General features: G+C 36.8%; 1 protein-coding gene across 5 annotated transcripts in view; it reads left to right on the top strand.

Moving 5' to 3' along the window:
* PLCH1 (phospholipase C eta 1) overlaps positions 1 to 20,343 on the top strand; it is a 266,633-nt gene that overhangs the window by 175,052 nt on the left and 71,238 nt on the right. For all 5 annotated transcript variants that reach the window (XM_063661314.1, XM_063661316.1, XM_063661313.1 and 2 more), the window contains 3 exons: positions 1,191 to 1,361; positions 16,525 to 16,618; positions 19,449 to 19,652. In XM_063661314.1, the coding sequence (XP_063517384.1) occupies positions 1,191 to 1,361; positions 16,525 to 16,618; positions 19,449 to 19,652 (469 nt within the window). The remainder of the gene's footprint in view (positions 1 to 1,190; positions 1,362 to 16,524; positions 16,619 to 19,448; positions 19,653 to 20,343) is intronic.

Genomic DNA, 20,343 nt, shown 5'->3' with positions numbered 1-20,343 from the left:
GTATCTATACAAATCATGATTTCTTGGGTAATTATTGGAAGTAAAATTTGGAAGCGTTTGTTCATAATTGACCCAAGGTTAGCAAAATTTTAAAAAGATTTTAATGACCACTTTGACTTTCAAAGCTTTGTTTAATACCATATAACAGTTGAGTGTACTTCACAAAATCTATGCATTTCAAAATGCCATTCATTCCCTGTCTGTTTTTGTTGACTTAGAATTGTGTTCACTTAGAATGAAGAAGAGCACATAAATGGGTCAGTTGCTCATTATTTATCCCCAATAGTTTTATGGTTTTATGAATAATTCAGCCAACCTGTAAGTAAGGCATATGATGAAAGCTTCATGCTCAATAGTTACTAGAAACAATTTTAACAAGAAATCAATCCAGATGGATTGTTTAGACTTTTCTACGGAGGGAAAGCAGGGAGTTACCAAGGATGCCCATGGCTTTAAGAGCATCAGCTCTACCTTTGGAGAATTAAGAGAGATTCTCTCATAGGTAAAAATTACATTTGATTGGATTACAGTTCAGAAACTGATGAGAGACTGTTATTTTTCTCATGTGTTAAATATATCTTCTTTCTTTTGTTCTTGATTAGTCTTTTTCAAGATTTCTCATTTTTATTGGTTCTTTAGAAATCAGGCTTTGGTTTTCTTTCTCACGTGTATGTTACAGCTGTTTGTTTTCTATTTTATTACTTTTTACTTTTGTTTATAATTTATTTTCCTCGCTTAATTTTTTTTTACATTTTTTGAGTTGAATTATTCTTTTTAAAATCTTTGCTCTCTAGTAATTTAAGACTTCAAGTTGCTAATGTTATTTTATAAGTTTTAATATGTAGTGTATTTTTCACTTCCATATGTTTTATTTCCTATTTAGAATTGTATTGTTTCTACAGGTTTTTTTTTTTTTTTAAGGTTTCTTTGTTGATTTATAAATTTACAGTGGTCAGAACAATTGGTTTGTGTGAGGTTGATTCCTTATAATTTGTTGAAACTTTCTGGCCAAATATGTGGTTGCTTTATAATGTTCCACGTGTGCTTGAAGAGAATGTGTGCTCGAAGAGAATGTGTGCTCACCACTTGGGATTTGTGTACTAGCTCTTTTATAGTAAATATTATTTCCCAGTACTGAATTTCCTATTTCTAACTTTCATATTGCTTTATTTTCTCTATGCCCTTTTCAGGAAGCCGACACAGATGAGAATCAGGGAACTTTGACATTTGAAGAGTTCTGTGTTTTTTACAAAATGATGTCTTTGAGACGAGACCTTTATTTGTTACTTTTGAGCTACAGTGACAAGAAAGATCACCTAACTGTGGAAGAACTGGCTCAGTTTTTGAAGGTGGAGCAAAAGGTATCATTAGACTGTTAAAATGAAAGTTTACTTAAAAGTACTCATGAAAGATATGTCTTTCTTTTGGGGTTAAATATAGGTATACTTTGAATTTTGCAAAGGTGGTAAATATCACTAGTTCACAAAAATCTTATCTATGAGTCATTTAAAACAGTTTCTAGCAGCTTTTAAGAGAGGAAGTGATAACTTGAACACTGGGTTATATAATTCTTAACCTTAAATGTATTGAGTACAGATATGCCTATTTTCCCACAAAGAAATGAATGTTAATATTTTAATACAATGGTAATGCTTTCTTTATACTAATACTATGATGTATTAATAATATTAGTTTAAATTTATACTATATATTAGTATAAATTTGTATTAGTATAAATTTAGTCAAATTTATTTATTTTAAATATAAATTTATATTTATACTAATAAAATAGCTAGGTATTTAACTATGGCATAATTCTTAACTACTATTGTGGTAGGTCATTGATAATTCTGATAGTAAATTGGCATTTGATCATGTGAAAAGGCTAAGTAAATTAGGTCCTGATTAGCAAAGAGAATCTCTAAGTATGTTTAAAATAAGATGTTTTAATCTTAATATTATATAGGCTGAATTATGGTCAGCAAAGCTAACTTCTCAGCCTGCTTTTTAAATATCTCCTCAAAGTCTGTTTCTCACTAAAGTAGAGGAATAAATGAATGTTTTATTCAAATTTTTAACCTTTTATATTAGACTTCTTGAGAGGAGGCTTTGGTTTTGTGCAGTTGATGAGGTTTACTTTTAATTCTCTTAATGGACCAATTTTCTTAATATAAAGAGCTGCTTAACTCCTTTGTTCATTTTAAGTCAGCAGCATTTAGCTCTGTTGAAATCGTAAAAAATCATCAAATATTTGGACTATATAGTACAATAATCAGTAGAAATAATTCTTTCTACAGTACTCACACAAATAATCAGCCAGCTTGTGCTTGAACACTTTCCAATTTTTTAATAAAAGCTTTATTGAGATATTATTCACATACCATAAAATTCACCCTTTTTAAAATATACATTTAAGTGTTTTTTAGTGTATCAACAGAGTTGTGCAACTATTGGCCAGGCAAGGTGTCTCATGCCTGTAATCCCAGCACTTTGGGAGGCTGAGGCGGGTGGATCACCTGAGGTCAGGAGTTTGAGACAAGCCTGGCCAACATGGCAAAACCACGTCTCTACTAAAAATACAAAAATTAGCTGGTCGTGGTGGCGAACCCCTGTAATCTCAGCTACTTGGGAGTCTGAGGCAGGGACAATTGCTTGAACCCAGGAGGTGGAGGTTGTAGTGAGCTGAGATTGAGCCCCTGCACTCCAGCCTGGGCGGCAGAGAGCGAGACTCCACCTCAAAAAAAAAAAAAAAAAAAGGGCTGGGCACGGTGGCTCACACCTGTAATCCTAGCACTTTGGGAGACCGAGGCGGGTGGATCACCTGAGGTTGGGAGTTCGAGACCAGCCTGACCAACATGGAGAAACCTGGTCTCTATTAAAAAAAATACAAAATTAGCCAGGCGTGGCGGCACATGCCTGTAATCCCAGCTATTCGGGAGGCTGAGACAGGAGAATCGCTTGAACGAACCCAAGAGGCAGAGGTTGCGGTGAGCCAAGATAGTGCCATTGCACTGCAGCCTGTGAGACGAAAGTGAAACTCCATCTCAAAAAAAAAAAAAAAAAGGAAAAGAGAGTTGTGCAACTATAACCACTATCTAATTTCAGAACATTTTCGGCACCCCAAGAAGAAACCCCATACCTATTAGCAATTATTCTCTATTTCTCTCTCCCCAACATGCTGTGGCAACTAATATTTCTGTCTCTATTGATTTGTCTGTTTGTCTGTTCTGGACATTTCATATAAAGGGAATCATATATGTGACCTTTGTGATTGGCTTCTTTCATTTGGCATAATGTTTTCAAGATTCATTCATGTTGTGGCATTATCAGTATTTCATTTCTTCTTATTGCCAAATAATATATCATTGTATGAATATATCACATTTTAATTTATATATTCATCAGTTGATGGAAATTTGGGTCATTTGCTTTTTGGGGGCTATTATGAATAATGCTGCTGTGAACATTCATGTACAAGTTTTTGTGTGGACATACGTTGTCAAGTCTCTTGAATATATATCTGAGTGGAAAAGTTGGGTCACCTAGTTTGATCCCTTCTTTCAGTCTGGATCTGGATATTGCAAGGACTTTATGTGAACCAGGATAAACTTCTACCACAGAGCCCCAGTGAATAAAACATTGGATTAATATCTGAATATCAGAGAGAGAAATTTCCACTAGCTCTTAAGAAGTATAGCTGACCAAAGATGTGCTGGATGACTTTGACAATTGTGTTTTCTTCCTTGAAGGTGTTAACAAGGATTTGAGATGCTATTAAGGAGATTGAAATATGGGTGGGTGCTTGGATTAGTAATATTTCAGATTAATTCATTTTCTTGAATGAATAGATACTATATTTCCTAGGTATTGTGCTAAGTTTTGGTAGTGGACAAAACCTACCCTCAGAAAGCTCAAAATAAAGACCTTTTTTTGATACTTTGATTTTGAGATTTTTTTGATACTTTATGATAAAAGGAAAGAGAATGTGAAGAAGTAAAACAACATGCTTTTTAAAGTTTGCTGGATTTTTCCTTTTTGAGGTAGAATAAAATTTATTATAATTATCGTGCCGTATTTTTTTTTCTGGAAATGTTACTTCTTTAGAAGAAGTACCTTTGTAAAGATACTAAAAATATTAATTAGTAATACATTGTTAATATACATGAAATCATGCTCACTTAGTTTTAGTGCTAATTTGAATTAAATTGAATTTGTGAAGTGATTTTCATTTGAGAGTCAATTCTTTTAACTTTCTTTAATTTTCTCCTACATAACCTGGAAAATTATGTTACACTTGGTGTAGTCTAAAAACTATTTGACATTCATAATTTGAGCTAGTAAATGCTGCTTATAGATTCATAAATGGCAAAAAGTCTCACTGATTCAAAATCTGCTCTTATTTATGTTAACATTTTTATAGCATTTAAATGCCATATTTGAATTTTTTAAATGTGAGATTAATTTGGTGATCAGTCTTCAATGTTTTGCTTTAGCAAGAATGAAAACAAGTACAAAGTATTTGCTAAACAAAATCCTTGTATATGTTTTTTTCTGAATTATTTACTTATTATTGAGCCATAGGATAAAATATTTTCATGGCTTTTGAAACATATCTCTATAATGCTATATAAAAGATTTGTTTCAGTTTATAATTAACAAAGCAGTGAACAAATGATTAGTTATTAAATGGATCACTTTTAGTGCTAATATGGTAGCTATAGAATGATAAGTTAATGTTGGCTTGATTAACATTTTTTGATAGCAGGGATGAATATTTTTCCATGTTTGTTTTTTAATTGTATTTTTTGAACTTTGAAAGGCTCTTTAAAATGCAGAAAAATCTGTATGAATTCTGTCCTGTTTTTCTGTTGTTTATTGCCTCTGTGTGTGTGTGTGTGTGTGTGTGTGTGAGAGAGAGAGAGAGACAGAAAGAGAAACAGAGACACACAGAGATAGACAGAGACAGACAGACAGAGACAGAGACTGACAGGCAGACAGACTGGTTTTCCCCCAGTAATTCCAGGTGGATATCTATTCTATTTAAATGCCACTGAAGAACCAACCACTAGCACCACACTATTAGCTCTTATTTGAGAGGTGGCAGGCAATACCCAAGTAGGAACCAGTTTTAATGCCTTTCTTGATGTCTCTTTCAAACTCCCAAAGTTAAATGCATTAAACATGTTTTCTGATAATGTGTTTCTCTTATCGTCTTCATCAGTAATGCTAATCACCTCTTTTCAAGCAGATGAACACTTCATTTGGCATGGAAGTTTTAAAAATTACTAGACTGTGTGGTGGAATAGGAGTGAGCAGAACTGGATACACAGCCTTGCTTACCTTGCGACTTGATCACATTAACTTTTCATCCTTGACTTTGTGAGTTATAAAATGGTTTTGGTAGTACTATTGCCCTTGCAAGAGTAGAGTGAGAATTAAATGAGATGTGGATGTAACTTCCTAGTGCATTGCCTGGTTTATTAGCTGCACAGATCTAGCCATTTCCAAGGAGCGATGTGAGATTCTTAGTGGGCAAGTATCCGCACATATACTTGACTGTAAAATTCCATAGGTGAGGGGAAGTGTTTTTTCCACACCCATCGCTAGGGTATGGCAGAGGCACTTATAACAAAAGACCGATTTATAACAAGAGAAAAACATACAAATTTGTCTAATAAGTTTTTAATAACACAGAGACACTGAAGACCCAGAGAGTCAGGCAAACCTGTGTATTTCTTATGCTAGTTTGATGAAGTGTGGACAGTCATGGAGAAATATGTTTAGAGGACAAGGTTATGATCTAATGGCAGTAAATGGGGAATTTAGCAAGGCATGTTTGTTCAGACCCTTCTTGGCACCTCTGTGTCTTTTGCTCCTTTCCTCCGGGTATTGGGAAGGTGCTGACGGTCACTTTAATGAGGGTCATATGGTCTGCTTCAGGGGAAGCTCAGAAAATTCTTCGTAGGTTTTATGGGTGGAAGGGCTGGGGGGAAGGCCAGAGATACCTTTCCTTTTCTGCTGTTTTCCACAAATGCTAGGGTGCAATATTTTAGGGTACCATGTTCTAAACTGCATCAAATCTGTATATGGTTAGAATTTTCTTCCAAATTACTTCTCCTTTACCCTCCCACTCCAAGTCTGTCATAGTGTTATATAATAAAACATACATTTGGTCTTCATTCCAGTTCCTGGCACAGAGCTCCTAAAACTGTTAGAATTTCCTGAGAAGTATCTTTTATTATTTATAATGAACCCCTTTTCATCATATCTGAGTTCATGCTAATGAGGTAACTATTGTTGGGCCCCTGGATAGTTTCAGGATAGGGACTGGTAGCCAGCAAAACCAACCATGTGATTAGATAACTTTCTAATACCTACTTAATATTTTACTTTACCTTATTATCATAATCACATACATTTTAGAAATAACAGATTCACTTTTATGAATTTTGTTGTTGCTTTCTTAAGAATTAAACCAGATAGTGTTATTAGCAAAATTTGCTTTGTCAAAATTAGTTATTTTAAGTAGTTTGATAGTTTGGTAAAGGCAGAGATTCCTTATTAACAATGTTAGCTATGGGACAGGTAGAAAAAGGGAATTGGATAATAGAAATGTCTATATTTTCCCTTAGAGGATACGTCCTTTCTACATCTTTACTCCTCTATGTCCCTCTCTTATATAACTACTTCTCCATCCTTACTTGCAGAACTCTCATAGTGTACTGGAAAGAACATTAGACCAGGAGTCCAAAACACCTGCATTCCACACACTGCAAGCTTTAGTGGTTGGAGAATCAATCATGATTGTTTCTGAGCCTTGGTTTCCTGATCCATGCAAAGGGAGCTGATACCTGCCTTTCCTATCTCACAGTGTCAAATTGAACATTGCAATGATGAACAGGAAAGTCCTTTGCCCAAGATATTCAGAAGTGTGACAATGTGAGGAATTAAAGTTAAAAGGTATAAACTACTGACTTCAAATTCATTCAGGCTAGTGGAATTACCCCAGTTCATTTGAATAGCAATACTGGATGTCACTTGCTAAGGGGCATGTGTTTCTTCTCTCCTTTTAGTTTTGTTGACATTCTGCCAGTAAATTTTAGTTAGAGAAGACAGAAGCCAGAATTCTGTGACATTTGTTCCTGGCAGATGATTAACTGTATCTAGTTTAATTTTCTAAATTAGCTTGAAGCTACTTACATATGAGCATGACTCAAAAGAAATCTATAAAATTATAAAAAAAAAGTGATCATACATCAAGAGGTAAAAATCACAAAGGAAAATTTTAATGTACTGAAACTTTGTTTATATGTGGTCCACTTTATTAAGCACCACAAAATTAAAGGACAGAGTAGGAAAATATCTGTAACATACAAAAGAGAGAAATAGTGAATTTCCTTAATATGGCAAATATTTTCCTAGATCATTGAGGAAAAAAAAAAATGGAAAAATGAGTAAAACACTTGAAACCTATGCAAAATCATACAAAGTCAATAAACCTATGAAAATGGTCACCCTTTATTAGTAATTCAAAAATCTGAAATAAAACCAAGTTATTTATTTCTTAGAGACAAGGTCTCTGTCACCCAGGCTGGAGTGCAGTGGGTGCGATCATGGATCATATAACCTCCAACTCCTGAGCTCAAGCAATCTGCCTGCCTCAGCCTCCCGACTAGTTGGGACTACAGGTGTGTGTCATCACACCCAGCTAATTTTTAATAATCTGTTTTAGAGACAGGGTCTCACTATGCTATCTAGGCTAGGAGACTATTTTTTCCCCATCGTATTAGTAAAGATTAAAAAATATGCCACCAAACGTACTGTCCATCTCTTCTATTTCTGGTGAAATTATAGAATGATACTAGAGTAGTTTTACAACTATAACATTTAATATAATTTATAAAACTTTGGCCGAACCATTTTACTTTAATAATTCATCCTAAGAAAATAGCTCTGTATTTAAAAATTGTTATAAAGTTGTGCATTTCAACATTCTTTAAAATAGTGTTAAAATTTATTTTATTAGATTGGACACAATCTAACTGTGTAGAAAGAGTCATTAGTCAAGAGTTTTGTGGGGTTTTGAGTTTCGAAATTGGATTTTCACAATGGCACAAATTTGAGGCAATTTGATGATGTGTGTGACAGTAATTCATTAGCTTCTGATAACATAAGATTGGTGTAGACACCAGGATATTCAACTTTTATAGGTTTACTCAGTTGTGAAATGAAATATCACTGCTGGCCACATATGCTGTCGAGGATTTTATGAAATCAAATATTGGCCTGTGGGTCAGATTTTTATTTTACTGAAGCTCTCAGAATATTGAATTTATGCCTTTGACAGGTCCAATTGCTGTTTGATTAGGACTTTCATTCTTAAAACATGGCTGTGCCAAGGGAATTCTCACTATCTTTTATAACCATGAGGAAGTACCAGTATAGCCAGAAGTTATCTGGCTGAGATTTCTCTTTCTTCTCTTCCTTTCATCTACAGATAAAGGATCACAGATATCCACTAATCTGTGGTTCCAAAGTATTTACTAGAGTTGATTGAGAGTTTTTGTTTTGTTTTGTTTTGCTTTGTTTCATTCCCCACCCACCCCAACCTCATATTTGCCAAATAACCACCTACATCTCCTCCAGAGTTCCTATCCATTTCTTGGCACTGGAGCTGAGTGTTTTTTTTGTTCCATCCTTTTTAGTGTTTTGGTTCTGGAGTGACAATTTGATTTCATTTTCCCATCCCCTTGGCAACCTTTCTTAGCAAGCCCCTATGCTCTTTATATTTTTTTGTTTCTTATGGATTGAGGAGGAAGGAAGAGAAGGCAGGAACATTGAAGTGCCTTTATATAGTTGGAAAACCCTCCTAGCCAGGCCCAGTGGCTTGCCCCTGTAATCCCAGCTACAGGGGCAGGCAGGAGGATCACTTGAGCCCTGGAGTTCAAGATCAGTCTGAACAATATAGTGAGACCCCTTCTCTTAAACAAAAATTAGTTGGGTGTGGTGGCGCTTGCCCTTAGTCCCAGCTACTTGTGGGGCAGAGGTGGGAGGATTGCTTGAGCCTGGGAGTTCCAGGCTGCAGTTAGCTATGATTGTGCCTGTGCCACAGAGCAAGACTCTGTCTCTAAAATGAAATAATTTAAAAAATTTAAAATTTTCTGCTAGCTGTTATCTAAGAGCAAAGGCTACCTTTATAGTAAGTCAAAAGTAGGTTTCTGTTTATACAAAGCTTTCATCTGAAATATGCATGTGGATAGTTAATTCCAAGAGGATTTTCAGAGATTTCCTGTTTCCCTGCTACAGGGCCCTCTCCTTATTGTAATCTGATATAGATCTATACATTACCCGTGTAGTAGCTCTGAAAATTGCACCTTTAGCCCCTTTATTCTTTGTGCTAAAATGTTTCCTTGATCATTCTGATCCAGTTATAGGAATCATCTGTGCCCTCTCGCTTACTTACCCTTCATTGAATCCAGAATGGTTTGGTAAGAGTTATGGTCATTCTAATCATTCTAATCTTCTCTCTCATGAGAAATAATTATAAAGTCTCCTTTGCTTATAACTATCCCATTCTGGTGATAATGTATCTTTATCTTTTTTGCACCTTCCTCATATAAAAGCATTCCTTTGAGGTGTTTTCCTGAATTTCTGTATCATTTTTCTTTTTATTTATTTATTTATTTTTTTAGATGGGGTCTCGCTCTGTCACATAGGCTGGAGTGCAGTGGTGCTGTCTCGGCTCACTGCAACCTCTGAGTCCTGGGTTCAAGCGATTCTCCTGCCTCAGCCTCCTGAGAAGCTGGGATTGTAGGTGCCCGCCACCATACCCGGCTGATTTTTGTGTTTTTAGTAGAGATGGGGTTTCACCATGTTGGCCAGGCTGGCCTCGAACTCCTGACCTTAAGTGATCCACCCACCTTGGCCTCCTAAAGTGCTGGGAATACAGGCATGAGCCACCACACCTGGCTGATTTTTCTTAATTATTCACAATTAAAGCAGTTGAAAGATCATTCACAGTAATTATATCTTGTAATATTTTTGCTGCATTGGCTATATTTCCCAAATAACGTTTTCTGTGAAATCATCTATTCAAATGCTGTGAAATGTGTGGTTTCCTTTTAGGATGAATTAGAGGTAGCTAGTTTGAGGAGGTAAATAGTTACTGTGGTTGTCTTATTCAGTTCAATATGAAATGCCCATTCATTTAGAGGTGTTTCTTCACTCCCTCTTGAAATTACCCCAAAATACAGTAAAGACAATCCCCCTGTGTAAAACCACAGATACAAAGAGAACAGGAGAGGAGCAACAAAATTTTAAAACTTGTCTGGTTTAAAGGAGACCCCAGAGCACTGAAATTCAATCTCATAGAGTGAGAAGCCTCGAAGCAACTCCATTGGCCCAGGGGAAGCACCTGATAAGCTCAAAAATTGATGTTAGTTACATGATATTCCTGAAAAGAGGAGAGGAGGGGTTGAAAACAAGCATTGGTTGAAAGTCTGTTTAAGATATGGTTAGGGCTTCAGATCTTCTCCCCCAACCCTTGTAGCAGGGCAAGTGTCCCTTCTCTACCGTGGCATAAAACTGTATGTAAGAGGTAAGGGGGGGCTGGGTATGGTGGCTTACTCCTATAATCCCAGTACTTTGGGAGGCCGAGGCGGGCAGATCACTTGAAGTCAGGAGTTTGAGACCAGCCTGGCAAACATGGTGAAACCCCATCTCCACTAAAAATGCAAAAAATTATCTGGGCGTGGTGACACACGCTTGTAGTCCCAGCTACTCGGAAGGCTGAGGCAGGAGAATCGCTTGAACCCTGGAGGTGGAGGTTGCATTTGGCTGAGATTGCGCCACTGCACTTCAGCCTGGGCAACAGAGTGAGACTCCGTCTAAAAAAAAAAAAAAAAAAAGAGGTAAGAGGATTTGACTAAGTGATGCCACACACGGCTGAGTGTGGGTACTATATGGAAAACATGGGGATTATGAAGATGGCTATAATAACTGCCATATTTCCATATGTATGTGTCTTTGCAATGCAACTTTGCCACTCATTCCACCAAGAATTGAATTCTATTTTCCCGCTTCTTCAATCTGTGCCAGTTTAATGATTTACTTTGATTAATAAATTGTGGTAGGACTGATGTACAGGTTCTGGAGCCTAGGCCTCAGGGAGTCTTGAAGATTTCATCCTCACCCTGTTGGAACTGTGGGACTATCATGTGAGGAAACCAGGTGAGTTTCCCTGGGGATGAGAGACTACGTAGAGAAAGAGGCCTAGCCAACAGCCAGCACCAACCACAGACATGTGGGCGAGGCCATCTTTTACCATCTGGCAAGTAACCAGATGCCTGTAGTCACGTGAAGAACTCTAAATGAGAACAGCAGAATAACCATCCAACTGAACCCAGTCTGACTTGCCACCCTACACAATTGTTATCAAATAAGCAGTCGTTGTTTTAAGTTTCTAGGTTATGGGGTGGTTTGTTTCACAGAAGTAGAGAATGAATGCAAGGATTAGTGACCATCTATGCATTGAGATGTGAAAACCATAGCCCTCTTCCAATACTCAGTTCCAAGGTTACTGGTTTTAAATAACCAAGGCTTACCAATGTTTGAGGAAATCCTCCACTGTAAAGAACAGAGACTACTAAAGCAAATAAATAGAGACAATAAACTTGGAGGAAACAGAGGTAATGCAAGGAGGAGGAAACTAAAAATTAATGTTATCAGAATGTTTCAAATATTGTTGCCATAAAGCAAGAGCAAGATGCTATGACAGATTGGGCACAGTGGCTCTTGCTTAAAATTCCAGCACATTGGGAGGCCAAAGTGGGAAGATTGCTTGAGGCCAGGAGTTCGAGACCAGCCTGGGCAACATAGCTATACCCTGTCTCTACAAAATAAAAATAAAAATAAAAATAAAAATAAAAAAATCAGCCAGGTGCAGTGGTGTGTGGCTGTAGTCCCCACTACATGGGATGCTGAGGAGGGAGGATCACTTGATCCCAGGATTTGGAGGCTGCAGTGCACCATGACTGTGCCACTGCACTCCAGCCTGGGTGACAGAATGAGGACCTGTCTCTTAAGAAATAAAAGGATGCCATGAGAAAAGAAGAGTCAGAGAAAAAAAGAAAAAGCTCTTGGAAATTAAAAGCATGAGAAGGACAAACAAAAAAGAAATAGAAAAAAGTAAGAGAAAATAGAACGGAGAAACTTATCACATAAATAATACAAAAAATTTATTAGCATGGAAAGGTAAATTCTCTAGACTGACAAACCCAAACGAGGGCCAACCTCAGTATAAAGATCCACAAAGAGGCAAATCAGAGTGAAATTTCACAGTGCCAAGGATAAAGTGGAACCCTGAGTGCTTGTAAAAAGAGAAAACTAAACTAAAGTAATTAGCAAACAACAACTGGTCATGTGAAAAGGATTGGAATCAGAATGGCATCAGATTTCTCAACAGCAATTCTGGAAGCCAAAAATCATGAGAGCAATGATTCAACCTAGAGTTTTCTGCCAAAAACTGTCAAACAAATGTGTGTGTGGAATAAAAGACAAGTACACCAGAGCACACACAAAAACACATGAGGGAAAGAAATAATTTACTTCCTGAGAGCTGTTTCACAAGAGTGACAGAATAAAGTCAGAGCAAAAGCTGAATACTGTTCCAGAACCCAACCAGCAGGAAAGAAGGAGAACTTTTGTAAGGAGAAAAAAAGCACAATTCATGGATTATCTGTTTCCTTTCATTATGTGGAACTTGAGAGACCATTAGAGTCATTGGGAAGAATTTGTGATAGGTATGTTACAAGTTAACCAAATGCGTAGGAATGGCAGCAAGTAATCATAAAAAATGTTCTATGAGAAAGGAAACAATCACAGTGTACAACGGATTCAGCATTGTTCAACATTTGCATACCTGGAATAATTTAAACACCATATATTTCATAAAAACTGGATGATATAATTATACTGAGAGGACAGGCAAAGAGAAGCAGATCTGCTGATCCAGAAGATCTTATTATTATGTTAAAGATCTAACATAATATGTAACACAATAAGAAGTCAATAAGTTTTAAAGTGTACAATATAGCATTATAAACACAATAATTAAGAATATAAAGACGGCCGGGTGTGGTGGCTCACACCTGTAATCCCAGTACTTTGGGAGGCCGAGGTGGGCAGATCACCTGAGGTCAGGAATTCGAGACCAGCCTGGCCAACATGGTGAAACCCTGTCTTTACTAAAAATACGAAAAATTAGCAGGGCATGGTGAGGCGTTCCTGTAATCCCAGCTACACTGGAGGCTGAGGCAGGAGAATTGCTTGAACTCGGGAAGCGGAGGTTGCAGTGAGATCCCTGCTCTCCAGCCTGGGTGACAAGGCAAGACTCCGTCTCCAAATACATATATAAAGACCAATTTCAAAAGAAATATCTAGAAATATTGGCATTATTGACTTTGGGGAGTGATTCTGGGTATAGGCGGGGGACTTCTGGTTTTAGTTATAAAGATCTTAGTTTTGACTTATTTATTTACAAATATATCACTTTGGTAAAAATAAGCCAGTAAGGTTTAGCAATATTAGAATTTTTGCAAATGATATGTTGATTTTGCACTTGGTGTTGTTGAGAACCATAGCCATAAGAAATATAATTGTTTACCCCTTCTGACTTTGTTTTAAATTTTCATTCACAGGGAAATTTTGCTAAAAAACTTACAGAAAGTCTGAGGATAAATAGGTAGTGTCAGAATACGGGTATTTTATAGATCTACGACTAGTTTCTACAACTAATTTATCTGAAATTAGTTGTCCTTTAATGTGAGGACCAGTGAGTCTTTTCTCTTCTGGATGAGACTAAAGAACTACAGTAAATAAAGGAAAAGAGAATGGAGTCTAATCTTGAATAATGAAAGAAGTTAAATTGTAATAATTGATTTGAAGTAAAGAAATGATTTAGGAGTTTCAGTTATATTGAAATTAAAAAAACCTATCAGTTTTAAAAGTAAGCATTTTAATTTTTCAATAGAAATAAAGAAAAATGCCCAGAGAACAGTTATACAAGAAAGTGCTTTGGACTTGAAGTCAAGAAGGTCCAAATTTGATCTTTGGTTCTGCCTCTTACAGTTTTGTGACTTTGATGGTGATGTTTAATTAACCTCTCTCAACATTAATTTTTCTATCTATAAGGCAGGGATAAAAACACTAAATTTACAAGACTATTGTAAGAACTATTTCAGATTATGTGTGTAAAAGCTCTTTACTGCACATTGACAGCATTATATAAATGTAGAGTCATTATTAAAATAAATCAAATTTTATCTTAAGTTCTTCTTTTAGCACCAGTTGCCTAGTGTAGAAAGAACAATATTCAGTATTGGAGACAGCAAGTGACTCAGATGTTCAATGACAAACAAAACTTTCAAATGAACTCCATAGGAAACAGGGTTAGAGTAATAGGGAGAAGGGAGAAATTCCTATTTCTCCCTATCAGCTCTGTCAAATAGGAAGCAAAACAGGGTGAAGAAGGACGGTAAAGAGCATTAACCTATATTGAACCTTCAGTCATACAATAAACTTATAACTTAAATGAAGTCTTAAAAAACTCAATTATGTAAAATGCAGGATTTTGCTGTTGGGAGATTAATTAAATGAGATCAGAGGCTGGGGAAGGTTGGGAGTCGATTGACTCTTACATTTCAATTCTCATTATTATGGGGTTTTACTGTATTTTGCAAAGAGTCAATCCTTAATACATCAATTTTGGTAGAAAGTAGATTATTTTTTCCCATTAATTCTTTTACAGTGCCCAGAAATTTATGAACTTCACAGAATGCTTACTATTTTTGCTAATTCAAGGAATATTTTCAAATATGATGTTTTTTGTTATAAAAGTCTGCATTGTATCCTGAATTAGTAACATATTCTCTGCTCCCCTGCAGTTAGCTCCATCTCAGTGAGTTAGTTGTTTTGCTGTTTCTTTATTGTTTTTTTTTTTAAGATCACATGGGCTTCTGGTAGTCTACCTGAGTCCAGTTTAAGACCTCTACATTTCTGAACAAGTGGCCTTATAAACAAAATAATTGCAAAGTGAACTTAGTCTTCACATGGCATGTAAAATTGTTATCAATTTTGTTCATTTTATTTTGTGAAAAATTATGTATCTTTTAGACTGCATGTGCCAAATTTCTCTAGCTCACAGCAGACAAATTAATGAGCTGCTCAATGCCTGCCTGGGTCAGTAGAGTTCCTTGGAGGTATTGCAGTTTCATTTATTTATAATACTTTCAAGTGGTTTCTGGTAATATGGGCCCCTGAATAGAATAAGAATTATAAAATTTACTCAAAGGATGCATCAGCCACCATGCTGGTTTGAAAAGAAAGAAAGCATTGTGTGTTCTTTTGAACTGATAAAAAACAGCCATACAGCAGTGCTTCACCCCCAGTTTAAATAGACTGTTTAGAAAAACTAGATTTTATTAAAACGTTAAGTGTTAAACCTAAACAAAAATGGAATATTTGAGAAAATATAATTAAAATATGAAATACTAGCTCACAAAATTATCTTCCTCTATAATTATTCATTAATATTTTTAAATGTCAATGTTACATTGTGGGACTAAATGGATTTTTGATCAAAATATCACATTCTTGATGTTGCTGTTTAATTAAAGAAATTATTTCCGAAGAGTTTACTTTTCCCAGTGACACTCAGCATATATTGTTCATGTAGCAAATTTGAGACTGACTCAATAAGATTAATAATAGTATATACTGCCTTTTTGGTGCCACACAATGTTTTTGCAAATATTGATTCATTTAATCCTTATCACTCCACTATCAGGTAGCCACAGAAAAGGTAAGTGACCTATTCAAAGTCACACTATTAATAATATGAACTAGGTGATTTGAATGCAAGCAGTCTAGCTCCAGAGTTGTTGTGCTAGCTACCTCACCTAGCTTTTCATTTTTATTTCCTCTTGCTAACCTTTGTGTTCCTGAATTACCATGGCAGACTGCTGTGCTCAGTGGATGGTTCTATGGATACACACATACACACACACACACACACACACACACACACACACACAGAGGTACATTTACTTAGAAACATTCTGTTTTGGTAGGGAATCATTCTTTTTCTACATATATCTATGATCAGCAAACTTTAGTGTGTTTGTGTAGGAAACGTTAATTTTTGCAGATAGCTGCTAGCTTATAGTGAGAGTATTTTTGGCAATGGATTCACATTGATAACTGATTTTATTTCATTGCTTCACAGAGAACATTTGTCTAATAGTTGAAGGGCTGTTTTCACTGATTCAATCTAAAAGATGCATGGGAAGATTGAGATCATGGTCATTCTCCAACGATAAAGTAGCTGTGACACTAGTAACCCCAAACCCTGCTCATTTAGGTGCTTTGCACGGTGTAAAGAATGCAAAATCAGTCAATGTCTTTTTACTGCGGACGAAGATAGTTTATGAAATTGCAGGTACTCTACTAGTATTCTGTTTTTCTTAGATGAATAATGTGACAACGGACTATTGTCTTGACATCATAAAGAAGTTTGAAGTTTCAGAAGAAAATAAGGTGAAAAATGTTCTTGGCATAGAAGGTAAAATAACCAATATTCTTTACTTCTCATTTCTTGATTCAGCCTGTTAAGTTAAATTCCAGCAAAAATTTTTAGGAAAAGAAATCAGGAGATATCCATGGGATTATATTAATAAATAATTCAAACAAAATCTACAACACACATATATTTTCCTGCAAAGCAAAGACCATGATGTTGCTATTTCTCTTACTTTTGCAATGCCCATAAGCATTTTCCACTTCAAGTCTACCTGATATCACCACATGTGATGGATGCCATGACATATTTGGGCTTTTCTCAACTGGCTAATTTTTGGAAATTAGCCTGATAATTTCATGAAGGGAAATTCAGTCCTAAAATAAGTTCTCTCTGAGACTAGTGACTTGCCATGTTTCTTTTAAAATGGTAGCAACTGACTGTTTTTCCTAATTGGTAGCTTTGCAGAAGCTGTTGGAACCACAAATCTCATTAATACAATGACTTCATTTTTTAGTTGAGGAAGTGAGGCTCAAATAAGTTAAATAATTTGCCCACAGTTATATACTCAGAATCTAGCTCCTGGAATGTTAGACATAAATAATATGGTAGAAATACAGCTACATGTATGTATATATATTTAAAATATGTAAAGAAATACTGTGTAGGCTGTCACCCAAGAGGAGGATCTTTCAGGCAGAGCAGATGATCTTTAATGAAAGACCAGCTGCCTATAAGAGCATGCAAAGTCGTGGTTTATCTCACCAATTTTGACCGTTGGCCCCCTCATTTCTTCTGCTCCCAGATCAGTGTGAACAAGGGGGGTTTAATACCATCTATTTACTTCCTGTGGTGGTAGGTAATTAAAATGAAGAAGAATAATTTAAAATCTTAGATCATTAGCTGGGTGTGGTGGCTCACACCTGTAATCCCAGCACTTTGGGAGGCTGAGGGAGGGGGAATCACTTGAGGCCAGGAGTTTGAGACCAGCCTGGCCAACATGGTGAAACCCCGTCTCTACTAAAAATACAAAAATTAGCTGGGCATGGTGGCACATTCCTGTAATCCCAGCTACTCAGGAAACTGAGGCATGAGAGTCCCTTGAGCCTGGGAGGTGGAGGTTGCAGTGAGCCAAGACTGTGCCACTGCATTCCAACCTGGGTGACAGAATGAGACTCTGTCTCAAAAAATAAAATAATAAAATAAAATAAAATAAAATCTTATATCATTAAACACTGTTTTAAAAACAACCAGAGATGATAAACTAACTTGGGCCTTTTCTGTGCTAAGAAATGAATCTTTTCTTTGGTGAGGCCCGAAAAGATGGAATTAAACATGGTTTCCTAAGTTATGGACATAAAAGTTGACATGAAGAAATTAAGTCTCAAAGGATAGTTACAAATATAATTATACCAAATGATTTTTGAGAACTTGAAATAATTTACCCAATAATTATTCTATTTAGGTACTTGTGAGTCATCCATTTATTTATTTGTTATATTAGTGAAAACCTCTTTGACCCAGGCATTATGTTTTGAAAGACTGTAAAAAAACTGATAGGGTTTTCTAAATAATCTTAAAGGACTATTTCAAAGTTATAAAATGTGCCAGCCATTAGCAGCATTTTTTCAAACCAGTTTGGTTGTCAATCACACCCTGAATTTAGACAGTGTTTAACTTTTGACTTACTACCTTAACTATGGCACTGACTTTACTGTTTTTCAGATGAACGTAATAACCTATCAATTGCTGGTTGTTCAGGGTACCCGTTGGTATAACTATGGTTTTAGCATGGCATCAGTCACACTGCATAAGCATAGCTTGAGTTTAGTCATCACTAAACGGCTTGGCCCCTCCTCTACCTAGTCAAAATTCTTAAAAAGTCAACATGTATATATATATGTATATATGTATTAGGTTATATTTAAAAGGCTATTCTAAAAGTCACATTTCATTTTCTGACATTGTCTATTTGACTGTATTAGGCTGTTCTTGTGTTGCCATTAAGAAATACGTGGCCGGGCGCAGTGGCTCATGCCTGTAATCTCAGCACTTTGGGAGGCCGAGGCGGGCAGATCACCTGAGGTCAGGAGTTTGAGACCAGCCTGGCCAATGTGGTGAAACCCCGTCTCTACTAAAAATGCAAAAAAATTAGCTACACGCAGTGGCTCATGCCTGTAGTCCCAGCTGTTCGGAGGGCTGAGGATGGAGAATCGCTTGAACCTGGGAGGCGGAGGTTGCAGTGAGCCAAGATTGTGCCACTGCACTCCAGCCTGGGTGACAAAGTGAGACTCCATCTCAAAAAAAAAAAAAAGAAAAGAAAGAAAGAAATACCTGAGGCTAGGTAATTTATAAAGAAAAGAGTTTTAATTGGCTCACATTCTACAGGCTGTACCAGAAGCATGGTGCCAGCGTCTGCTTGGCTTCTCTGGGGAGGCTGGAGGGAGCTTTTACTCATGGTAGAAGGTGAAGTGGGAGGAAACAGGTCACGTGGCTTGAGCTGGAGCAGGAGAGTGAGTGGAGTGGAGAGAGCCATATACTTTTAAACAAACAGATCTCAGGAGAACTCATGCACTATTGCAAAGACAGCACCAAGCCTTGTGGGATCCACCCCCATGATCCATACACCTCTTACCAGGGCCCACCTCCAACATAGGGGATTATATTTCAACATGAGATTTGGGTGGAACAAATATCCAAACCATACTATTGAACTCAAGCAAATCTCTCATTGCTCCAGTTTTCTCCACAAAGGCCATCCTGAGGGTAAATAAAATAATCATCATGAACATTTTTTGACCCTTTTTGCCCCTCTGAGAGCCATTAAGTATATATGCTTTGAAAGCTGTAGTAAGTCACTCTCTTTCTTCCAAAGGCTTCACGAACTTCATGCGTAGTCCTGCCTGTGACATATTTAACCCATTGCACCATGAAGTGTACCAAGACATGGATCAGCCCCTCTGCAACTACTACATTGCTTCCTCTCACAATACATACCTGACTGGAGACCAGCTCCTTTCTCAGTCCAAAGTGGATATGTATGCACGGGTGCTGCAAGAGGGCTGTCGCTGTGTGGAAGGTACGTGCACTTTTTCTGAGCTCTGGTATGTATGGGTGACCCTGTCCTTTAATCAGTCTGTCGAGTCTAGTATAAAGAATGGAGACCTAAAACACACTCTCACACTAATTAGTACTACTTTTCTGCTCATTGTAAAGTCAGTCTTAACTCATAATTCTCTCTGGCTCCTTATTGTTCAATTGGGAGAAAGAGATCTGTGTTAGCAGTTGTGAAGCATACCGTTAGTTGCTGAGAAGTTATGATGAAAATTAAAGTCTTCCTAGAAAGATATTTTTAATTATACAATTGCAAAAATAGTTCAGGAGAGGTCTTTGTTTTTATTTTTTTATTTTTTATTTTTTTTGAGATGGAGTCGCGCTCTGTTGCCAGGATGGAGTGCAGTGGCACGATCTAGGCTCAGTCAGTGCAATCTCCACCTCCCAGGTTCAAGCGATTCTCCTGCCTCAGCCTCCCGAGTAGCTGGGATTATAGGTGCATGCCACCACACCCAGCTAATTTTTTTGGTATTTTTAGTAGAGACGGGGTTTCACCATGTTGGCCAGGATGGCCTCGATCTCTGACCTCATGATCCACCTGCCTCAGCCTCCCAAAGTGTTGGGATTACAGGCGTGAGCCACCGTGCCTGGCCAAGCTCTTTGTTTTTAAGATACTTCATGGTCTATCAATTAGCCAACATTTATTAAACTTCTAG

Source organism: Pongo pygmaeus, chromosome 2 (genome assembly GCF_028885625.2).
Source record: "Pongo pygmaeus isolate AG05252 chromosome 2, NHGRI_mPonPyg2-v2.0_pri, whole genome shotgun sequence".
NCBI classification, from domain to species: domain Eukaryota; kingdom Metazoa; phylum Chordata; class Mammalia; order Primates; family Hominidae; genus Pongo; species Pongo pygmaeus.
Note: the sequence above shows the minus strand (reverse complement) of the source record. Positions and strands in the feature narration are given on the sequence as shown.